This window comes from Barbatula barbatula, assembly GCF_947034865.1.
Source record: "Barbatula barbatula genome assembly, chromosome: 1".
Lineage (NCBI taxonomy): Eukaryota > Metazoa > Chordata > Actinopteri > Cypriniformes > Nemacheilidae > Barbatula > Barbatula barbatula.
The window spans coordinates 4,501,598-4,525,824 of record NC_136766.1 but is presented as its reverse complement, the minus strand read 5'-3'; the positions used below and the strand labels follow the sequence as shown (position 1 = coordinate 4,525,824).

At 38.2% G+C, this 24,227-nt stretch overlaps 3 protein-coding genes across 8 annotated transcripts in view; 1 reads left to right on the top strand and 2 right to left on the bottom strand.

Annotated features, from left to right (window-relative positions):
• Window positions 1-655: 655 nt before the first annotated feature.
• On the top strand, window positions 656-3,940 carry ppp1r15a (protein phosphatase 1, regulatory subunit 15A). 3 transcript variants are annotated; one of them, XM_079459644.1, is made up of 4 exons: window positions 656-929; window positions 1,594-2,452; window positions 2,653-2,775; window positions 3,555-3,940. In XM_079459644.1, exons 2-4 carry the CDS (start codon window positions 1,610-1,612, stop codon window positions 3,705-3,707), a joined length of 1,119 nt encoding a protein of 372 aa, XP_079315770.1. In that variant the 5' UTR covers window positions 656-929; window positions 1,594-1,609; the 3' UTR covers window positions 3,708-3,940. The 3 variants fall into 3 exon arrangements, with proteins under 3 accessions (XP_079315770.1, XP_079315771.1, XP_079315772.1); XM_079459645.1 differs by having other exon boundaries at window positions 2,653-2,784; window positions 3,563-3,787; XM_079459646.1 differs by having other exon boundaries at window positions 2,653-3,933.
• Window positions 3,941-4,755: 815 nt separating this feature from the next.
• Window positions 4,756-14,317, bottom strand: acer2 (alkaline ceramidase 2). Of its 2 annotated transcripts, none has more exons than XM_079459671.1 (7): window positions 13,964-14,317; window positions 13,259-13,373; window positions 11,159-11,300; window positions 10,868-11,005; window positions 7,641-7,778; window positions 6,609-6,786; window positions 4,756-5,927 (listed from the first exon to the last, which is right to left on the bottom strand). In XM_079459671.1, the coding sequence occupies exons 1-7, from the start codon at window positions 14,066-14,068 to the stop codon at window positions 5,889-5,891; spliced, it is 855 nt and encodes a 284-aa protein (XP_079315797.1). In that variant the 5' UTR covers window positions 14,069-14,317; the 3' UTR covers window positions 4,756-5,888. The 2 variants fall into 2 exon arrangements, with proteins under 2 accessions (XP_079315797.1, XP_079315796.1); XM_079459670.1 differs by having other exon boundaries at window positions 4,756-4,904.
• A 1,650-nt stretch (window positions 14,318-15,967) lies between these two features.
• Window positions 15,968-24,227, bottom strand: part of dennd4c (DENN/MADD domain containing 4C) — a 43,709-nt gene continuing 35,449 nt past the window's right edge. For all 3 annotated transcript variants that reach the window (XM_079453021.1, XM_079453022.1, XM_079453023.1), the window contains exons 24-34: window positions 23,730-23,925; window positions 22,677-22,783; window positions 22,387-22,562; window positions 22,058-22,249; window positions 21,277-21,457; window positions 20,897-21,007; window positions 20,661-20,798; window positions 19,952-20,069; window positions 19,583-19,736; window positions 18,628-18,692; window positions 15,968-18,541 (exon numbers count right to left, since the gene is read on the bottom strand). In XM_079453021.1, coding sequence (XP_079309147.1) covers window positions 18,405-18,541; window positions 18,628-18,692; window positions 19,583-19,736; window positions 19,952-20,069; window positions 20,661-20,798; window positions 20,897-21,007; window positions 21,277-21,457; window positions 22,058-22,249; window positions 22,387-22,562; window positions 22,677-22,783; window positions 23,730-23,925 — 1,575 coding nt within the window. In that variant the 3' untranslated portion in view covers window positions 15,968-18,404. The remainder of the gene's footprint in view (window positions 18,542-18,627; window positions 18,693-19,582; window positions 19,737-19,951; window positions 20,070-20,660; window positions 20,799-20,896; window positions 21,008-21,276; window positions 21,458-22,057; window positions 22,250-22,386; window positions 22,563-22,676; window positions 22,784-23,729; window positions 23,926-24,227) is intronic.

The following is a 24,227-nucleotide window of genomic DNA, read 5'->3' as shown; positions in this document are numbered from 1 at the left end:
CTGTTTAATGTTGAAGGGTTGAGCAGTTTTTGAACACAAGTCGTTTTTTATTTATTTCCCGTCATTTTTTTAATTCGTCTTTAGTTGTTGACATTCAACTTACTCGCTGAACATTTTACTAGGCTACGTTGTGAGACTTCATTTATCCTATTCCCATAATATTCGACACACAATCTGAGCCAAGAAAGTGAAGCTTTAACTCTAAAATCATTGGGTATTTGACAGATAACATGGAGAATTTTATTTAAAATATCAAGCTACTGTATGAATTCCCATACAAATACAGTTCGAACAAACCACGCCTCTATTTAATATTAAATGATTGACTAATTACTCCTTTTCAACAAGGACCGATCGATGAACCATTTAACCAAGAATGACTTTGTTGTCTCGAAACCAAACAACGACACCATTGCAACAAGCATGAGTTAAATGCTTTCATAATACACATCTACACAAAAGCACCCTTGATTTCGCTTTGCATGCTGTTGTTTACATTCTCTGGCTGAATGTTTTGTTCTGGACATTCCCATGATGCAATCCAGCCTGAACCAAATGTTCCTGTTTCTGCCCCTCCCACCACCACGAGCGTTTCTCGAAACGTAACGAATGTGCGGCTACGTGATTTCACATTCGTCCGCAAGGCGAAAGTACCGCCTCCAAATGCAACGTCATCACAGTGTATATAAGCGCTTTCCGTCAGTCGAAACAGTATTTCTATTACGGCACGATAAAGAATGAGATATACGAAATGCACACCGAGCGAGAGACGTTTATGAACAAAGAGAAAATGGAGTTTATTTTCGGAAGCGAGCGTAAATCGTCATATTTCGCAAATAGTGTTGTTGACGACGTGGGCCAATTTAACACTGGAGAACAAAACCTTCACTGGAGCGATTGCCAAGCGACAGGCTGAACAAACGCGAAAAGTAAGACGTGTTATTGTCTATACTTCGGTGTTTTGAGTGAATTATTATTTGTATTATTAAAACCACACGACGGTTTACCTGTTTAAACACACGGTTACCGTGATACTATGTCGTTGCGTTGACGAATGACCAAAAATACCACGTCACGTACGTAACGTTGTGTCATAGTAACCCGTAGAAACAACACAAACAACATCTCCGCTAATAATGCTTCAATTCAAGTTATTTATATATTATTATAAACATTTACATATAAATAGATAAGTGTGTATTGTTTATACGATAAATATGTACACATGCATTTGTTTATGTACATACACTAGTATTTACTGTAGTAAACTATTAAAAGTCTCACATACTGAATGCTAAATATTATAGTGTAGTACAGAATTGACAAAATATTCAATTAACTTTAGTTGATACGATTGTATACTAGATTATTTTAATTTGGGAGTAATAATGGATTACTAATGTAACGTTTCTTAATATATTTTTATTACACGATTGAATCTTATTATTTTAATTGAATTATTGCATTTAAATTCTAATTGTAGTTTGCGATGAAAGTCTAATGTTTAAGTTAAACCGTTTTTTTTTGTGATTTATAGATTCTAAGCATTGTTCTACATTTATAACTAAATATTCCCGTTGTTTGACTTTTCAGAGTAAGAGCGACTACCATGGCACCGTTCACCATTTCTCCACATCATTCGCTGTCTTATCAGTGTCATCTACCTCAGACGGCTCCATACCAGCAATCCAAGATGAGTTTAGAGTTGAATCCGTCAGGAACACCTAAAGATCTTCTTCTCAATGCTTATCGGAGAATGTCCGTCTTCTCCATGCTGCTGAAGATCAGACTGCGCCTGTGGCAGGTCATTCAGAACTGCTTAATGAGTCTGACAGAGCTTTTCAGCTCCAACATGTTTTTATCCATTTGTGTGGGAAAAAACACAGCCATGACGGGCGAGTTGAAAAAGATTGTGGTTGTGGGGGGCCAGGAGAGGCCTGGTGAGGAGTTCATGAGTGGGATGCTGAGATCGGTCGAGTTGGATAAGGAGATAAACGATTCAGAGATGGAGCTAGATGATGAAGAGTCGAGCGCGCCTGCTGAATGGTCAATTGATGATTCTGAGGAAGAGGAGGATGAAGGCCAGCTCTCAGAATGGGAGTCTGAAGATGATGAAGAAGAAGATGATGATGATGATGAAGTGGAGGAGGAAGATGATGAGGATAATGAAGAACAACCTCCACATGAGGAAACAGAATGTGATGTCGATTCAGAATGGTCAGATGACGATGATGATGATGATGAAGATTCTGAAGCATCAACAGAGAGCCTTGAGCTTTGGGAATCCTTCTTTAAGAGCAGTGACCCCTTCAACCCTCTGAGCGTCTCCTCCTGCACTGCATCTAGCACAAACAAGAACCAGCTGACACGGAGCTCAGAAATCAAACAAACCAAGCCAGCTACAAATGAAGAGGAGCATTATCTAAAACCGAGCACAAAGAAGGGGAAGAAGGTAAATATTTAATGGAAAACTTGACCTTTAAAAGACAAAAAGAAGCGCAAAAGAGATTAAAAACACTGAACATTGATCTTTCATGTCAACTGGTGGCCATAAAACGTCCCAGGTTGATTTGTTGCAGATGTGACTCATGCAAATGAGGTTTTGAATATAAACGATTCTAGTTAAGTAACCCAACCCTTTCTTTGTTTTAGGTGTGTTTCAATGAGAAGGTAACCGTATGCCCCCTAGTGGCTTGGAGTTTTGCTAGCAGAGCAGCTCGGGATGGTTCTTGTTGGATGCGGATGGCCAGAGACCGAGAGCGGTTTAGGAGAAGAGTGGAGAGTAGGGATGAGCGAGTACAGCATTATCTGTATCTGTATCTGTATCTGTTAACCATATGAATTATCCGTATCTGTATCTGTACTCGGACTGGGCGGGGCCTAACATGGAATTGGGCGGGGTTTAACCAGGAAGTGGTCGGGTTGTCTTGAAAGGGGCGGGGCTTTAACCAGTATGTTATTTTTAATCATGCAATTGCTATGGGTTGATCAGAACCCGTTGATCAGAATACGCATTTATACCACTAACTTACTTACTTTATTTTTTTGCTTGAAGTCAAAAAACTGGTTAGAGTCAGCAGACGGTTAAAAAAAGAAAAAAAATCTCAGACAGGCAGAGACGCAACGCTAGTCGCGTTCTACCAAGCACCACGTCTGAACAAACGTTTACGTTTACCAGAACTCTGTTAATAAGTACTGCAAAAAAAAACGAAATAAAAAACAAACCTGAAGCTGAAGAAACCCTAAACGTTAACGGAAAAGACCCGCGAACCTGAGTGACTGAGGGAGAGACAGAGAGAGAAAGAGAGCTGTTCTCTTCTCAGCATTCTGTGTGTGAGTGAGCAGAGCGGGACACAGCAAATCTGTATGTGTAAGGGAGGGGCGCTGTGACTAGCCTATCACAGAACGCAGACACAGTCAGCTACCCAATGAGGATTTTTATTCCATCCGAGCACAGATATTGACTCGTATTACTCGTATAATACTTGTACTCGGCAAATATGCTTTATCCGTACCGGATACTCGTTTCAGCCGAGTATCCGGCTCAACTCTAGTGGAGAGTGTTAAGGACATCATCACACCCTGCCTTACATCTGCACACAGAGCCGGCGTATGGGAGAGACTTCAGAGAAAAACATTGTCATAAACCTCACGCTTTATTTATCATTCCAGCAAAAATATTGTCTTGCAGTTCACTGTATGTTTGACTCAGTATGGCGTAATTGATGGTGCTTTAAATCTTAGAACAGTTTTTTCTCTGTAGTTTTTACTGTTAAAGTTATGTGGTGCACTTTATTTGAATATTTTTGTAAGTGGTTTCATTTAATATTTATTGCTCTTGTTATTGTTTATTGTGTTGTACTAGAAATCAGTGTAAAAGTCTTTTCTACACTACATTTGTTATGTAGCAGTGGACACATTAAAACTTTTCCACCATTTAATGCTTTGTGAATTTAAGCTACTTTATAAGAGTTAAACTTCCAGTACAAAGGAGGACTTTATAAACTGTGTCATTTTAAGCTTTTGCTTGAAGAAAAAAAGGAAGATGAAATGTAATGCATGGCATTAAGTAGTGTTGTAGTCGAGAACGAATAACAAAGGGGAAAAAGACAAGACCAGAGGGCTGTTCCATTAAACAAGATTACGAAAAAAGCCAGGCTTTGAAAATACAGGTTTTTTAACCTTAAATCGTGTATACACATTGCATTACATCTAAACAAATGATAATATTCGTTTTAGATGTGTCATATGACCCTTTAACACACAAATCAGACCAACAATTCAGTAATACGCACAGATGTGGTTTTGACCGGCATTGAATTCAAATACAGAGACCACGAAGTATGAGAACTAGAAATAAAGAAACTCCATATTTAAAAAGTGTATATACTATTCAGCAATTGTTAGGAAAATATACAGTTTCCTTAAATTACTCCAGAGTTAAAGGGACAGTTCACCCAAACATTTTAATTGTGTTATTTAGTCACCCTGTCCCTTTAGATAGACACCCTTCTTAAACTATAAAAATATTTCAAGAGGTGGAAAATGTCAAAACTGAGCTTTGATAGAAATGTTATTTACCTGTATAACATACTTGTCTAACGTATGTGTTATAATACAACAACAAAAAAGTAAAAATGTAAAGTAGGTAAGTATTATGTTAAAAAAGCACATAAATCTTTAGATAGATCTTATAGGCCTTTCCACAAGAAGTGCTTCAGAACACATGCAGAAAAACATGCAGAAACTTGTTAATCAGGAGCACACTTTTATTAAATAAAGTGTAAAAAATACAACTCATCTGATTACAAACAGTTATTAATCAACGGTTAAAAATATTAATTGGTTACAAGTCACAAAAATAAATAGTCTTTGTATACTTGGTCCCTGTGTTGCATCCGAGTCTGTGTGGCAGAGACCAAAGAACACATCACACATGTTACAGCCATCGGCTTACAGTACATATTATGCATTGCTTGAGCAGAAAGTATCTAAAAACTAAAACTCTCTCTCTCTCAACAGGCTGCATCAGTTTCTCTGGAAAACACAGATGCAATTTGTGGCATGAGAGGAAAGCAGCAGAATGCGTAGAAATAGTAATGTTTGTAAAAAAATTTTGACACTGATTTGTATTTATTTAGCACATTTCAGGTGTTTTTGGTGTTCAGTCTTTCAAAAAATCTAATTTGTGATCGATGAGTTATGTCCATTGACAGCTGAAGACAGACACAGAAAAAGGCCTTTGGAAAGATTTGAAACAATTTGTAGAGCCAGTTTAGTAGAATTAAATAACAGTCTATAAGCAAAACTATTCATGATTTCATTAGGATACAGAATTGAGATAAAAACATTTCGGAAGACATTCAAAGTTAGAGACGCTTACATTTGGCAAACGTTTTTCAATCATTCTCAATGGAACATTCATCTTACTTAACGATTTTCATGCAGTCTTTCAATTATACGTCGTCGTTTCACAGAAGTGCAACATGGCTCAGAATATCAAGAATAAAACATCCAGTTTACATCGCATTTATATGCTTTCATTTATATACGTTCAACTTCAATCTCCTACCACAGGTGGGGCGCACTGGACAGATTATCCTCAACGTTATTGGAGAAAACTACTTACAATTCATCAGCGAGCAATATGATGAAAAGTTAAGGTTAAAGGTTAGTAAGCTAGTTTGGCATAACTGGTTAGTTGTCCGTGAGTTCACATACAAAATGTCTTTTGTCAGTCACCAAACATGAATGAAAACAATGACGAAAGATTTAATCGTCATCATTTACATTTAGTCATTTAGCAGACGCTTTTATCCAAAGTGACTTACAAAGAGTTCAGGGAGCAATAAGCGATATGTCATAAAAGAGCAATAGTACGATAGGTGCTAATACAAAGCTAGTTTCAACAAAAGCCAGACCACTACCTGTTGAGAGAAGAAGGTTAGTGTAGGTTTTTATTATTATTATATATAATATAATATTATGATTTTATCATAATATTTTGTTAAAATGTTGATATTTACAAAAATATATGCTTACATCATCAAAATAATTGATTCTGATTGGTCAGTTGCAACATTGAGCAGTCAACTGTATGAATTGTATACAACTCTGCAGTCTCTATTTTTCCACATATGAAAATAATTGTATTTCATCATGTCCCTTTAGTTATTTATTTTGGCAATAAGCTGTGTAATAAATCATACATGTACAGTAAATCCCTTCAGGGTGACCTATGTCATTCACCGAGACCATCATTCCTTACTTATGACCTTGAGAAAAGTGAAGATACAATGAGATTTTAAACTGTTAATGTACAACCAAAAATGGCATTTTCACACTTAAAGGTTTCATTGCTGGTGTAGAAAAATTTGACATCCTTTACTCCAACAGAAACTCGCCTATTGTGTTACTGTGCAACTTTGTGCGCTTGCAAACCTCACCACAACCAATAAATGTAACACTGCTGAAGTCAATTGTGCATTTCATCTCAATTCCCACATAATTAATACTAATTATTAAACACTTTCCACGCGAAGCAAACAAATCCTCCTGGAAAAGCACGGCACTGAAGTGTAGTCAGAACACAGCACAGGTTATGTCACCTTAAGGGAAGGCTTCCGGTGCACACAGAGAAGAGTAACGTATGGCACCCCGATGAAGGCCCATTTCTCACTGGGCCAGAATTTAAGAACGGGTCCCTGTTCTGGGGCTTCAGTTGCCGCATCGAAATAGGCGAAACACACACATCCCAGATAGGAAGCCAAGCAGATCAGAATATGCCTGTAAAATGAAGGGCTTAAATGTTAAAAAGCAAGTAATAAATGACATCTATGATCTAATGATTATACTGATTTCACAATTATTCATGAGATTGTTCTTAGGTAGTAACTAGTATCTGACACACCCAGATAGCAAAGATAATTCAATTAATGTTGAATCAATGTTTCGAATAACCCATTAAACATCGATTAAACATTAAATTAATTATCATTGGGATCTGGTGTGAAAATGGTGAATTATGAGAAAGGAAAATAACACGAGGCATCATGTTAAGACAATGAGAAAGTACTAAAGAAAGAAATATAGACAGGGTTTTATGGGCATTAAAGTCCAAAGGATAAAAGTTACAATTACATCACCTACTGTACTTTTAAACAAATGAATGTTCTGTTACTTTTGTACTATTTGTGTTTGGGTTGGCTATGGACTTGAGAGGTTTAGTAAAAAATAAATAAGAAAATGTAAACAAAATGTAAATAAAAAATTAATTGTGATTACAAAGAAAGAATCTAGGCTTCATAAACTTATTCTGAAATGTATAATTTCTCCTCTGCAGTGTATAATAAGAGATAGATAAAGCTTACATTTAATATTTAGTACCAACACATTTATTTAAGTGTAAGTGATCTTAAAATAATGAGAATATTTCCATTGCAGAAATGTAAAACTCTTTCATTTTCATTCAGAAATTGAAATGAATCAATTAAATGAAAACATTTAAATACAAATGTATTGTAGTAGCTTGAAGTAACTCATTGAAGAACTAGTAAATTTGATATGTGTTTGCTGTACACGGAGCACGCTCACTAGGGGCCGACTGAATGAGATGACCAGATGTAGGGAGGTGCTCTTACCAGACGCAGTGTAGATAAGGAAAGTTGACAGATGACCACATGTCACAGAAAATGCGATCGCTAATCCAGCACATCAGTGCCAGAGTCCACCACACCCCTGAGAGAAGACCCAGCTTAAACACACGCGGGTTATCACACCTACAGTACAGCAAAACACGCATTACAAACATCATACACTGTATTTTATTTCGTGTTACTGTATTGTTTTGAGCAAACATTAAACTACCGTGAATATATCCACTGCGCTAGGGACATAAATGATACCTCAACATGTGATCTCGAGATCTGATTTTGCTTATGGACAATAATATGGATTCTACGTATTGTATAGATTGTTGCTTTTAATAAAATGTCTATCCGTCTTTGCATTTACTTTGTATGCAAATGACTCACGCAAAACGCTTTATTCGCGTTCGGTGTGAACCCTGTGTTAAACCATGCGCTTAGATGGTTAATATAGGACCAGTGGTCGGTTGATCTTTCATATGGAACGCATCATTTATCATTCTGTTTTCTATTCAGCTAATAACGGTCATAATGTTTGACTTTTAGACAGGGTTATTCCACACGTAGCCCACACGCAGAGCCGGTCGAATCTGTCTGGCTGCGACAGGAAACAAACACAGCGGTTGTCAGATGAATGTTTCATGCATAGCCGTAATCGCTGTCATTACCAGTCAATGACAAAAACACTTTTTAAAAGCGAAAGATGTAAAGAGAAGTGATTCACATGATGAAACCGTTGGGTTGAGAATGAGAAAAAGAGAGCTGGCACGGCAGGAGTGAGAAATTGTGAAATAAAGCGAGACGGAAGAGAGACAGAGAGATAGAGGAAGTTAGCCACGATATGTAGAGGAAACTGTACCCAAAAAGCAATAAATAATGCCTTGCTCGGCTATGAAGACCTTTGTGACATGTGATCTCCGCTACACTATCTGTGTTAGATTTAATTTCTGCGTCATTGTGCAACGATGCATTTCAAAGCTTATACTGTATATAATATACTGTTTATGAACTGTGAAAACAAATGTCAATGTAATGTGATATATACAGTAATACGAAAACTAATCATTTTCTATTTTAAGTAAACAGAAAATGGATCTAATGGTGATAAATAGTACAAACTACGTGTTTTGAAACCAAAGATTTCTGATACAGGTCAAATCAAACCCTGCAGTGTTATTGTCAGCACGCAGCATCTGGCGAACTCCAGAATTAGAAATGAGGGGGTGTTTGTGTCGAACAACATCTCTTCATGTCTGATCTTCATTTATCCGGCTCACTGACGCTTTCACTTTCCTCTCATGAAAGCACTGCGGCTAATTTCACATGCGAAGACAATCTTAACATCGATGTCGAAGGCACGGCAGACTACTTTCAGGAATAAAACGAATTTACAGGATTTCGAACAGATAACATTCGTAATATTAATAGTGTTCTACAAGTTTCCTACGCCCTATGACAATTTGCACGATAGATGGGAGAAACTTACGGTTGAATGTAAACATACGCCGTATTTCAGGTCACTTGTTTATTGCAGGATGTGAATGTGCACACTGACAGCATTTGAACTATGAGCACATTCAGTCCAAGTGATGTTTAATGTTTGTTAATGTCTATTTGCTTGTGATAAGCGGTCCGGATTTTAAAGTTTGTCTTTTAAAATTGTACAGTCCCACTTCGTCTTGACTGCTTACATTCACAAAAAGCAACATTACACACTGCACGAAATGTCATTTTAAGAACATAGTAATAGTAATTTAATACAATTAATATGCAATAAATATGAATATAAATTAAATATGATATAAAATAAATTGTTGTATTATAACCAAACACAGACTGCAAGTTAACTTTAGGCCAGGCGCAAGCATCCGTCTACACCTTTAATAGTAAAACACGTTCAAGGTCAAACCGGTGCACATCGTTTTGCTACGGTTTCCTGGAAACGGTGTGCAACGGGTTTGAGAGAAGTTTTCTTGTTTGGTGGGCGTGTCAAAAATGTCAGACCAATCGGCAGCAACACGTATAAAAAAACATGCAGTATTAAAGAGACAGCTCGAATTGAAGATAATATTATGGCTTTATCGTACTGGTCTGAGTGTACAGTCAGGTGCTATCAGATAAACAACAGCAGCTGCTCATCTCTTCAGGAAGATATGTGTAACTTCATCTGTTGAGTGATGGACAGCTTTGGGAAAGACTTACAGAATAGTAAGTGTGTGCAAAAGTCACATTGCTTTTGTTGAGCAAATTAAAGTCTTTTTGTTGATCATACAGTTTTTTTTACTATTGCCACACACCACGACTCTGAACACAGACAGTGACCGTGACCTATTTCAGAGAAATGTTTACGCACAAGAAAATAGGGTAACAGTCACCGTCTATGCCGACAGTCTGAAAATATGTTGCTAAATATTTACTGACCTATATGAACTTTTGTGACAATGTGACTAGTGTAAGAGCTAAACTCTTTGTACATTTCAACACATGAATAACACGTTTTTTTGTTATGTGTAATTCGTTTATTCCACATAGCATTCAGACCTGCAGCCACGGAAAAAACAGAGAGACCATCTCAAAATGTCAGTTTTTCCTGTACTATGTACTATTTATAGGTATGCGTTTAAGTCATTTTTGTTTCATCTGTGAACTACCAGCAATATTTCTCCCAAACTATAAATACAAATTCTTTCTATTGGCATTTATTTGCAGAAAATTTAAATAACAGAAAAGGTGCTCTGTATTTTTTGAGACGTCAAATACTGCCGAGAAAAGTTCAGATTCACTCCAGAGGTTTGATTGTGTCGAAATTCAACAGATTCAACTCGAACGACCACAATTCATCCAGAAGTGCTGAATAAATAGGAATTTGGAATGATCTCTTCCTTTTTTTTCGTGTCTGTAGGCCTTATGATCAAAAGGTTTATAAGATCAAAAAACACATTTCGGTTAAGTGATCATAAACATTCGAAAGGTTATGTACTAGTTTGAATAAAAATGGATTGATAATATAATGTTCCTTCTATCCCTATTTGGAAAACAAGCAGCATTACTGTAACACGGCATCAAATCTTTTTCTCTTCTGATACAAAGTAACAGTTTTAAAGTATCAGACCAGTATAAAACCTTCCTCAAGCCATGTCAAAGAAGTCAACGTAAATTGAAATGAATGCGCAACGCAATAAATATCTAATGCTGATCTTTCAGTGTCCACGAGTACTGACCTCTTCAATTCAGTAATGAGAAGTGCAGTGCACGGGACTCCCAGCGCCATAAGAGAGATGGAATTAATGGCCGGCTTGATGAACGCCAAGCAGGTTGTGATTCCTGAGAGAACGCCAATGACGACTTTAAACCTTGACCTAGTGTTAGAGACAGGAAGGAAAAGAGTAGTCAGGATAAGGGAGACACAATAGGACAAGTATGCATGAGATAACACGGAAGTACACATTTCTTAAGTTGAACAAAATAAGAGCGGGCATGTTCAACATTTTCCAGCGGATATGGGAACCCACCTGTCTCTACGGAATATCTTGGGAAGGTATCGTTTGGGATACCACATGCCAATGGCACACATTAGCACCCACAATATGGCCAGCTCATCCAACATCTGACCCAAAAAACTGAGAGTGGCATGAAAGTAAGTTGAGCCAATACCTAAACAACATCAACAGGATATGTTAAAGAAATCGCTTTGTCTTACATACAGCAATTTACATGTGTTACTGTCTTGAGCAAGTACATTTATTAATTGAGCAAATGCATAAAAGAAATCAGTGTCCTTATCTTTCAATTCACTTTATTTCACAAGGTTTAAGCTAATAATATTTATTACGGCAATAATATTAATAATAACACTATTAATACTGATACTAATTCATAATGTCAATTAATACCAATATTAATAATTTTAATAATACTATTATTATATTAAGTCTTTCAAAAGTTCCTAAAAATGCAAGAAATAAACTCCTTTGACTAAACTCAATGTATTATTTGACTGCAAATCGCGGCGGGAGGAATTATGTCAGCAGCTTCCTCCAGAACAGAAAAACTTAAGGCATTTGTACAGAGCAGCGTTTGTGCTGAGCTGGCTACATTCCCATGCTCTTCCACACTGAGCTTTTAATACACCGTGCTTTTCGCTCCAAAAGTCGACCTTTTGTACACATCTTAATACCAATTTCCCATGTGACGTCCTCACCTAGGCTTTTAGAAGAGAACTGATAACAAAACAAGGAATTTCTGCTAAGGAATCCAAACATGCTCGATAACACCGAAGCTTTGGTTCTCAGAAAGCTCACACAACAGCGAGAGGAAGATTTGGGAAAGCTAATGCTTGGAGGACGACAGCTTTTATCGTTTAAACAGAGGATTCTTAAAAGGCCGAAGACATCAGTGTGAATGTACTCGGGTCATGTGAATTTTACAGATGACTCGTGGTTTGCGGGGCCTTCCGTAAACAAACGAAAAATCCACCGACAAGAGAACAGGGAGCGCACTACAACACTACAGCTTACGGAGGATCTTTTTTCAGCCTTAGTTAACATTACTTTGAACCCTTTTGTTTGAAGGGAGACTAGAAACGTTTTTAACTAAAGAGAACTGCATAGCACGAAGGGGGGAGAGGAATAGATCACTAAAAATACAACTTCTGTCATAATGTTTTTTACCCTTATGTCATTTAAATCATGTTCTACAGAAACTCATATTTCAGGATTTCTTTGCCGTAAATCATCAAAATTAGACGCCCTTATGCTCGTCTCCTTTTTTTCATACAATGGAAGCCAATAGGGACCGATGTTGCTTGCTTACCAACAAAATATCTTCTTCAGTGTTCTGCGGAAGAGGGAAAGTCATACAGGTTTGAAATGACATGACTCATGAGGATGAGTAAGCTATGAAAGAATTTACACTTTTTGGTCCCTTGAAGCTAGGCATGGGCCGGTATGAGATTTTGACGGCATGATAAACTTTAGCAAAACAGAATCACAAAACTAAAAAAAATGTTTTTTTTTTGCATTACATGACTTCATTATTTGTTTTAGTGTATGCTTTAGAAAAAGTATCTTTGTGGTTTTGAAACCTTGACCATTTCATACCTCGATATACCTTGAAAACCGGTATTCGGCCCATGCCTGCTTGAAGCTAGTGACGAATTACAATACAAGCCAGGCTTGTTCTAGATTGTCGCGCAGCATCCATGACGACTTATTGGTTAAACCCTATTCACAGATGCATTTGGTACGTTTTTATAGACACATTTAACGAAGTTCACATGACCAAACCTTAGCTGCTGTACACCGGTGTAGGCTAATGCCAAGCTTTGGTAGGTTATGGGTCGGCCTACTATTTTACAAATATGTATGTGTACTTCACATAACTCCTATTAAGGAGTTTTGCCCAGCAAACACAAATATGCGAGATAAAGTATTTCCTTCAGTAGTCCCTCCCGTCACTCAGCTACTTCCTGAAGACCACTAATATTCCAGAAGAGAAGGAAGAGTGGAGTTCACCAACATGACCTCTGTGTGAGAAGCTACTGTTGGTCAATGTGAGTGAGTGAGAGAGAGAGAGAGAGAGAGAGAGAGAGAGAGAGAGAGAGGAACATTTACCAACAACCACCAGCAGAGCCCATATGAGATAGATGCCGCTGTTGAAATGCGTGGCATACTGTCTGAACAGGCACATGAGAATGGGAGGCAAGACGAAAAACAGCACATTGCTTATCTGAAAAGAGACAAAGAAACAACCAGTGAATGTCAACAAGCCTGAACGGCACGTCAAACCAACATGTCTTTACACGTCACCCAAAGAAAAACATGATATCACAAGATACAAAAATAGTTCTGGCTTGACATTAAGCCTGGTCTTGATGTAGTGTGAATCCAGGCCAAGGACATTAGATGGCGGTCAAAGTGTCCCAAAATCACCACACCCTATGGAAACTCTTGTGTTTATCAAGTTCAACACACAAACAAATTGTTGTGGACTGTAAACAGGAAAAAGAAACCAATAGTTTCACTAAATAAAGTGTGAAGTGATGACCTCGACTAAACTTAGGCTACTGTAGTAAAATTATTTTGAACGCCACGGTTAATTTACATGATATTAAAATACATTCGTCACATGGTTTGATCGTCTTTTACTTTTTGGGACCGTGTCGAAAAATAAATAAATAAATAAATAAAAGGAAGTAGTAGAAAAAGAAGAGAAACGAGTCAAAAACCTCAGTCGGGCACGTTACGTTTGCGTCAAAGTGTCAGTCGATCGTGAAGTAACGCGCAATGTGACACATCAAACTCAACAGACACACGTACCGTGTTATAAAACTCCGCTATTCCCGGATAGATGAGATAATTCCCTTCACACCAATCCACATCCGAGCTGCCAGCCTGGAGATGAGCCCACAAATGCACGTCCATCTCCAATTCAAGACCCGTGCGGATGAACTTATTCAGTTACACAAATGTCTCCACGCGAGTTGCGTCGGCCCCTTTAACGCGCGTGCCAAAACGGCGACTGTCGTCGTTCCCGGTGGTTGTTTTAATCGGTGCCGCCGAGCATGTCATGGTGAAATCCGGTTCGAGTTTTGAGCCGCTCGCCCGCGTCGCGTCTCATCCGCACGCACTGTGGTGGAAGACTGGAAATAACAACAGATCAACATGTGATCCGCGCATGCGCAGAGCGGCCCGGACGAACCGCGCTCGGAAGACATCGTCGTTCACGCGTTTCGGGATGGACGTCTTTTGTTGCTTTTGGAACGATATTGTTTACAGAGACAAAAAAGGATTATTTGGAATAGGGGGCAAATGACGGGTCGGAAGCCAGTCGCAAACTGACACCGTGTATACACCGGACGCGACCGGCGCGGCGCGACGCGACGCTTGTTCTAGATTTTCGCGCAGCATCGTTTGTGGACAAAACGACAATTTTAATAGGTTTATGCGGTGTTAACTTTGACCCTAAACTAGTAATAAAATCTGAACTAGTTCCGGACCATCATTGTTGACATATAATGACGAGTTATTGGTTAAACGCTATTCACATATTAATTTGGTACGTTTTTAGACACATTTAATGAAGTTCACATGACCAAACTTTAGCTGCTGTACACCGGTGTAGGCTAATGCAAAGCTTTGGTAGGTTATGAGTCGGCCTACTGTTTTACAAAACTTTTTGTCTGAACCATATGTGTATTTTAGTTGTAGTTTTGTAATCGGTTTTCAATGAACATGTTGCTTTTACATCTACACTGTAAAACTTTGCTGTAATTTGGCAGCAGGTTTGCCAGTACACTTTTGTTTTAAGCATAAACTTAGCTAGTTTATATCATTTTCTTACATAAAACAGGACTAAATCTTTTGGGTCACTTTTCGTATTATGTAAATGTATCATAATTTTAAGAAGTTTTAAATATTTTGACAGAAAACACGAGAAAAATGCTTAGGTAGTGTTGCTGTGCTAATGCTAGTCTCTTGCTCATTTTGAATCTCAAAAATCAAAGTGTTTTAATTTTGATTAAAGCAACTGAAAACAGTACTGTATGGAAAGTATATTAAGTAGTAATACTTGTACGGTAAGTTACTGGCAAACCTGCTGCAAAAACTCCAGCAACGTTTTACAGTGCACCTTTAAAATAAGCTGCATTTGGTCGTTACGTTCTTGGACAAATGTATGGCACTCATACACTGTAAGTGTGGGTTAAATTTACTTTTTGGGGCCTTTGTACTGTTCTGTACTTACAAATAAACACATTTTTGGGAGGGTTTTACCTGTGGAAAAGTATTTGCATAATAATGTAACGACAATAGAAAGGATTTCCAGGAAAAGCCGTTGCTTGACACCGAGCTTGGCATTTTTCACCCAAAATGAAAATTTGTCATCATTTACTTGCCTTCATGTCAGTTCATACGGTACACATTTATGAATGAACACAGAGAAAGATATTTGGAAGAACGTTAGCGATTTTCAGTTCTGGGACATCATACACTACCATAGTAGGAAATAAACGTCGTATTATTTTGTTCCGTTGAACACAAAATTTGATATTTTGAAGAATTTAGTCATTGTGGACCATTTAATGGTTTCTACTAAATTACTAACATTCTTCCATAAACCTTTCTCTGTGTTCTTCAGAACCATTTATACAGGTATAAAATGACATGAGAGTGATTTTGGGTGAACTATCCCTTTAAGACACATGACACTAAAGTCAGACAAAAACAATATTGTTTTAGAGACGGAACATCATGGTTAGGTAGTCAAATACTTTCTGCCACGGCAATATTGGGAGTTTCCAAGACACTTTAGCCACAATTAAATCAGGACAAAATGTATTTATTGCAGCGACTGAATTCCGTTCTGACATATGCACATCCACTCCACAGAAAAGGAAGAACAGCATCATTTCAACATCTTCATAATCTGTGGTGTCATTCATGTTCTACATATACAGGTGTATATTGTATTTGCGTACAAAGCTGTCCTCACTCGTGGTTTTGGTGAGCCAACAATACTACAATTTTACGTGGCCACGGATAACCATGAGCGGATGTTAAGATCAGTTTTCAAATGTACACAGTTCACAATCATCACAACAGTTATTTGCTTTTGTTAGTATTTTCCCACGTTGAAGCTAATTCTACATATTCATGGTCCGTTCATATAAACAGTATTATTGTACATATTATCCAAGGTTGGAATGCTACAATAGCATAAGAATGAAGGTCATCACTTGGCCATTATTGAAATGTTTCGTCTGTAACCTGCACGTAAAAATGATAAGACAACAGTTACTGTAATATGACATCAGCTGTTTATGGGTCAGACCTTCATCTCTCCGAAGCAGCAGAATTCATCCGACAATTCTCAGTTTGGATATGACGACATGTTTTACTTTCATAGGTTGAGATGCAATGCAAGCGTTCACACTAACAAGAGATCGTGATATGACTATGTGCGGTTTTATGCAATTTGTCATCACATAGATACAGACTTGCCGTCGTTCTGGGTTGAACACATATTATGTTGTGACATATTTATCCAAGAATAAAATGACACATTGCAATAGGGCAGTGATGAAGAAACAGCCATCACGCATCACAACATTTGCTGACATAAAAGCATATATTAATGTTCTCCATATGGTATCTGATTCCAGGGAGAAAATAGTTACTAAAGCTATCAAAGACATTTTCCACAAAACAAAAATGTAAGCCTACGAATTCAAATAAATAAATTAAGGCAGACCAATTGCACTCTATCATGTTAATTTATTAGTCGTAAATAAATCTTAATTTTATAAATCCTACCTTGAGACTTGATAACAAGGCACAATAACTCTCTTGATTTATTTACCGATTCATTTACTAATGACAGTCACTGGAAGGTTTATACATCCTTTGGATCTGCTTGTACAACAGGAGTTTAAGAGTTCTCGGCTCAGACAATTAATGGACACTAGTACTAAGACTCAAGTCATCTACCCGATTAAAAAGCAAGTTTAAAAAGTTTAGACATATACTTGATCCTGTGAGGTTCTATGGACGTTTTCCTTTTTGACGTTCAAGAGTCTGTGTGTTTAAATCATTTCACACGCATGTGTATTTAAGATGAAGAGTGAGTATGAACAGATTCTTAAGGTCATAATTACATTTACATTTAGAGCTCAATAATTCACACCTCAATTGTATTTTATGCATTTTTTGTCTAATACCAACATTTAGATCTGAAAGGTTGTATATTAATACTCAACTGTTCACCACTATATCATCGTTCGTACTTATTTAACCCTCTTTTTAAGACATTAGAGATGCGTTCTGGAATGTTCTGGAAATAATCTGATTGTCTCCTGTCACAGTGTTTCATTTTAAGGTGATCTAGCTAATACGCAACATACACGCACATTCTCACGCCTCACACTGTGACGTTCAAGACCCACGTTAAAGGGACCGTTCACCGCAAAAGAAAAATTCAGTCAGCTTTTATTCGCGCTCATGTCTCAAAATGTGTATGACTCTTTCTTCTGTAGAACACAAAAGAAGATATTTTGAGAAATGTCTTAGTGGTTTATGTCCATACAATGGAAGTTAATTGGGTGGGGGGGGGGGGTGATGGGGTCCAATGTTGTTTGGTACACGACGTTCTTCAAAATATCTTCTTTTGTGTGCTGCATAAGAAAGATAGTCATAGAGGTTTGGAATGACGTGAGGAATAAACAATAAAATAATTTTAGTTTTTAGATGAACTTCTCTCTTTAACCTCAACAGGTCTGATGTTTAAGACTCCACAGACATCTAAACAAAGATCCCTCAATTTGAGAAAGGCAACAGAGTTCAAATATCCCAATATAGAAAAATATATATATAAAAACACAACGCAACATTGAAGAATGATAAAGCAACCATTTCCGAAAGTGCACGTCGCGCAAGACCGCAGTCTCTCCATATCTACAACACTCCTTCCACAGGTGTGCCAGTAAGAAACGTCGAGAAACCTTCCAAGTCTTACAGCGAGAAAATTCAACCGCCCTCCATAGAGTTCATCCGCTGCGTTCTCGAAAGGGCTCGCAAACAACGGACAGTGTTTGACATCTGAAGAAAAGGTCGCATCGACTCGCAGTACAGCTGGCGCCATGACACTCTCAGAGTAAAGGAGCCAATGCATTTTATTCGACTAGATGACCAAAAGTACCATTTTTGGGTGACGGTGCAAACGAAAGGAATAACTGTTCTCTAACTCGTCCTCCTTGAGATGAGATCAGATAAAGGGAGTTCCGAAGAACCGCAGACACCACTTCATGTTGTCGTTGGGTGGTCTGTCGATGGCGGACAGAGCTTTGAGTTGCTCTGAGCTCAGCTGATCGTATGCAAGACGGTACTCACGATCAAAGGCCTCTGTTGGAGGAACAGCAAAGTAGAAAAACGTTAAATGAACGAGCACGAATGTAATAAGAGTTTGTTGATTAGCAGAATTGACATACCATTGTCAATGTTCTCCTTTCCCAAGGCAACAAGCGCCAGGAACAAAATTTCCCTGTAGATACTCCTGGAGATGTATAGAAGAGGTGGTCAGAGCTAAAGATAAACTCATATCAAACATTACTGACTGTATGAAGATATTTACTGGTAAAGCTCCATGTGTCATTTTTAGGAGGATCTATTGACAGAAATGTAATATAGTATACATAACTATGTGTTAAGAGGTGTATAAAGACCTCACATCATAAAGCGTTGTGTTTTATTATCTCAGAATGAGCTATTTCTATCTACATACAGCGCAGGTCCCCTTGCATGGAATTCGCCATGTTGTTTCTACAGTAGCCCTTAATGGACAAACTAGTCTACGAGCGCATTTCGTAAATACGTTATCTCCTTGGATATATTTGTCCCGTGTCAGCCGCCGTAGTGCTTCAATAGGAAGGGGTGAGCGGTGGAGAGATTTGTTGATTGCAAGTAAAAACTTCACCACTAGATGCCGCTAAATTTCCTACACCGGCCCTTTAAAATGTATTGTGATTTTATGATTTTGACATTTTGGTTTTGCATATTGCATCTTTTCAGACTTGTTTCTATTTTTTGATAATGCTATCCATGAACTATATAAAGGGTTTGGTTCCAAAATGACATGATACCGTTTTTAATTAATATAATTAATAAATGTTTTTTATTGTGTTTTATTGTGTTAGTTAGCTGTATTTTTGTAGTTATTACGGCTTAAATCAAAACAAACCAACTGCGGTTTGATTGATATTAATTGGACTGCACAATAAAAAACATGGAACCATTTTGGAACCAAACTCCTCATATAATTGTATTGTATACTGTGCGAGAAGGATTGAGCCGTAGATACACTGTGTATGTTTATGTACTTGACAAATAAAATCTATTTCTTCAAAATAGGAATAAAGATCTAGCATGTTGTTATGCATGTCCAACCTATGTCTTTTAGCATCTGGCCGTTTCTTGATCTCCCTGAGGAGTAGGTTGATGGGGCCGTAAACGTCGTTCGTCTGGATGTTACGAACAATGCTATTCAGCAGATTTCGTGTCTCCTGGTGGTCAGTAGGGGCTAAAGTTCCCCTTCTTCGCACTTCAAAAGAACATACAAGATGTTTAAAGTCAATGAATAATGGTACAAAAAGTAAAATACAAATTTCATTGGAAGATGAACAAAAGTCTGTGTAGTGTTAAAGATCTGAAACAGGAAGTTCTTCTGGACCAGCAATAAACCAAAAGATCTGATGCTAGCATTCAACTAAAAGATATAATATAAAATTACTATATGTTCGCCTCTGCTGTACTTACAGAAGGTCCTCCAGAGCTGATAGAGAGGCTCCGTGGGCTCCTGGTGTAAGTTCACATTGTCCCACAGCACCTGAACATACACCTGCTTACTGTCCTGAGACAGAGATGTCTGCGGCAGCTACACAAGCACAACAGAGAAGACAGATTAGTCTTCACTTCAGCCAACACTGCAGTTACAATGGTATTTTATATTTTTTCTTAAATATATACATGTGTCAGTGTTTACAAATAGAAAACTATTATGCACAGCACACATAAACTGAGTAATCGTAATGAATCAGTACTCAGAAACTGACTAATCGTAACGAATCAGTATACCGAAACCGATTAATCATAATGAATCAGATCCAGAAACAGATTAATAGTAACGATTCAGTACACAGAAACTGATTAATCACAACGAATCAGTCCCCAGAAACCGACTAATCGTAATGAATCAGTTCCAGAAGCCGATTAATCGTAACGAATCAGTACTCGGAAACGGATTAATCTAATCTAAACGAATCAGTACTCAGAAACGGACTAATCGCAACGAACCAGCACACAGAAACAGATTAATCATAATGAATCCGTACACAGAAACCGATTAATCGCAATGAAGCAGTCAACAGAAACAGATTAATCGTAATGAATCAGTACACAGAAAGCGATTAATCGTTTGGCAGCAGCTAACACTTTCATAGAACAGAAATGTAGTGAAGGCTAAGACCTGAACTCCATTGTTGCAGTGCTCAGAGGTCAGGATGATTCCCGGCAGTATGCTGGGTAGATCCAAACGACGGAAATACCACACCAGATTCCAGAAAATGATGGGATGCTGACTGAGGAACGTCTGGGTATAGATTACCTGAAAGAGAACTGAAATGAATCAGAGAAGATCTCTTACAAAAGCATCTTACCTCCCCCCATGTTTAATAAAAGCCTGTGAATGTGAAATTTACACACCTGATCGCCCTCGTTCTCTAACAGGGACTCCAGCTCTTTACGTAGGACCAGCGGACTGAGATACGGCACAGAAACTGGTTTCGGGTTGGGTCGCTCCTGACCCAGTGTGTCCTGGAACATGACAATTACGAGAATTAATAAAGGAGAATGAATCGACCAATGACATTTAGCTTTGAGAGTTAGGATCAGATAAAACTGTAGTTTTTGGTCATATGGTTTGTGTGTGAAGCATGTTGGGAGTAACTGAATGTGATGTTATTCTTATCACTATGATCACAGTGTATTCTGAGCGGTTGCCATGACTGTGCAATGTGATTGATTGCTAAAGTGTTTTTCTAGCATGGTTGACATTAAATATAAAGCTCTCCATGGCCACTCACCGCCACCTCCAGCAGACTGTTGGGCAGGCTGGTAGTTGATATGCCGTGATTGGGCCGTTGAGTTGAGTCCAGACTCTGCAGTGGGCCGCCCACACTGTTACTCCGGGTTAAAGAGGTGTTACGCTTGTCTTGTTTTTCCATTAGACCCAGCGGATCCGAATGTACCGGCTCCGGCACGAGGCTGTAAAGTCAGATGTCACAATAAAATCGAAGACGGATGACACATTCATCAAACCAAACATGATCAGCTCTGTTAGACTTAAATTTGACATTTTATTAAATGTGTGCTGCTGAATTAATATATTTGATTCAATAGTACATTTTAAGATTATGACAGCATTTACATTTTTGGGTGCACTTCTTATCACTTTAACTTAAACTTATTTCTCTGTAATACCAGAGCGACATTTCTAATTTCATTTCTAATTTTGTTTTCAGGGAAGTATTAGGCCTCTATTTTAATTCATATTTTTTTATTGTTTTAATAGTTTTAGTTTACAATAAAACCCTGAAACACATATTATTTGTGTTTTACATATATCTGCATAAATGTTTGTATCCGATTTGTTGTTGGCCATACTCAAAATACCAGTGCAATTATTTAAAAAAATGAAGATGCCTGTTTGGTTATAGACCGTTGTTGTCATTTTTCTCTCTAAGCCAATCTGTGTGTAAATGTAATTGTATTAAGCATGTCTGACCATAGTAATGCACTGCTGTTCATCTCGAAAAACAGCATCAGTTATTTATTCTGATATATCAAGCATTCGTGTTTACATACATCTTTGGAGTTCCAGTTTGAGAGACGACCATCTCCGGTGGGCCCTCCCTGTCCTCAGGGGATTCTGGGAAACTTGTGAGATCAGAAGGGTCACTAGGACTGCTGACTTTGACCTCTGAGGAGCCAGAAGTGATCGGCTGTGTGCTGGAGCTGTGAATGCTGTCTCCTGATGTGCTGATCTTCAGGTAGAAGCTGGACCCCAAACGTACAAAGTGTCATAGTTATATATAAATATTATTATTAATACCCTCAAAAATAAAACAAAAATCTGTAAAGAAAAGATATAACCAACGCAGTTAAATGCTACTGTAATCTTTACTGTTACTCACCCAGGTGTGACACGCAGGTCGTGGAACTCCACGTGGAGCAGAGGAAGAAAAGAGATTTGACAGAACGGACATGTGGAGTTCAGATTGGAGTCGTCTGCCGTCCAGCCTGACATGATCTCTTCATCATACACCAGAGCTTCACAGGAGCGACACTGAGAGCAGCTGGACATCAGAACCTGTGGGCGAAACCACAAAACTAAGCCGAAAAAAAATCCCAACAAGCATTGGATGGCATACAGTTTTGCAAGCTGCAGTGCTATTTTGGTATCCGCAGGGGGCGCTGTTCTCACCTCTAAAGCACAGTTTTGGTAAATGCTGGAGGTGCTGGCGTGATGAGATGAACTATGCTCAGACCTCTCCGAGTCTCCGCTTCTCATTGATCGACCTGGAGTCAAAACTGTAGAAAGAGAGCGAAAAGATGAGCAACAAAACAATTGGAAATCATCTTTATTCACATACAATACGTCTTTAATAGTGTTCAAAGATAAAATGAGTATGTCCCAGAGAAATGAGTTTCAGGCGTGCACACGCAAATACATTTTACCCACAATTCACAGCAAGAGAGGAACGAGTTTAGCAATCTTACACTGAAATGTTAAATTATATAGTCAAAGTTCTATTCGAAGTTATTGTTAACAAAAATAATATGCGTCTAGGCAACGTACGTCACTAACACGATGTGTTTGTTTCGCATCAGAAAAAAAGGAGCACACAATTAGTACACAGCGATTAAAACATAAAATTATGCGATGGATGTCAAGAATGTCAAGTTCTGTGTTGATAGACAGGTAAAATACACCCCTTAAGCAGCGGGTATACTTGACTTTACGCATCCCCACAGCTTCTTGAGCATACTAATCACGGTTTAAGCGCGGACGTCCGAGTTCGACACATGTGCAGAGTGTTTCTGTGTGTTTATTGACCCCTAGAACACTAGTGTACTTTTCTCATGCATGCGCTGTTGTACGCGGGTCTGAAGAAATGGGCTGCAGGCGGAAGGGGTGTGCGGAAGACCCTCCTGATGACGAAAATGACTTAATCCTTTAGTAATACGAACCATAGTTTTATTATAGTACAAGTGTACTATAACCATGTTCTTTGGGTGGATTGATTAACGCTTCAACAATCATGTATTGTGAAAAAAAGTTTAACCAAATTGGCTGTGCAGCTCACTATTGTAAATTGTAAAAAGTTGCGATAGCCTATTAAACGATTTAACTTCAATTTAATGGTTAAGGTAACGTAACAAAATACGTTGATGTGACATATTGGTCACATCGTTTCAATAGAAACATCACAGTTGAACTACGGTTATTATAGAAAAACTATTCTGTGTGGCTCACATGGCTGCTGCTGAAGACGGCCGGCGTCACTGCTCCCGCTGCTGCTGCCTAGGCTTGTGTTACTGCGTGTGAGTCCGTTTGACGCCAGACTGGGCATCAGACCTCTGGGCAAAGAACTGTCTGACATCGCCTCTCCAGAAAACAGCTGCTCTTCTAGTCGAGCTGGGAAACTGTCTCTGGGCTGGGAGTTATCGTCCTGGAACACACACACGTTAAAACTTACATTTATTTACATTTTACATTTAGTCATTAAGCAGACGCTTTTATCCAAAGCGACTTTCAAAGAGTTCGGGGAGCGATAAGAGAAATATTTATTAAATACTTATAGCATTAGTTGGTTTATTTTGCACGAAAGGAAGTCAATTTACTTGATGAGACCTTTTCCATTCTCTATGACATTAAGAATGCCTGCTTCTATCTGTATTTCTGAATACTAAGCAGGCATTGAAATCATGTAAGTGTGTTAAAATGTATTCATACGTTTCTACAAGTGCACTT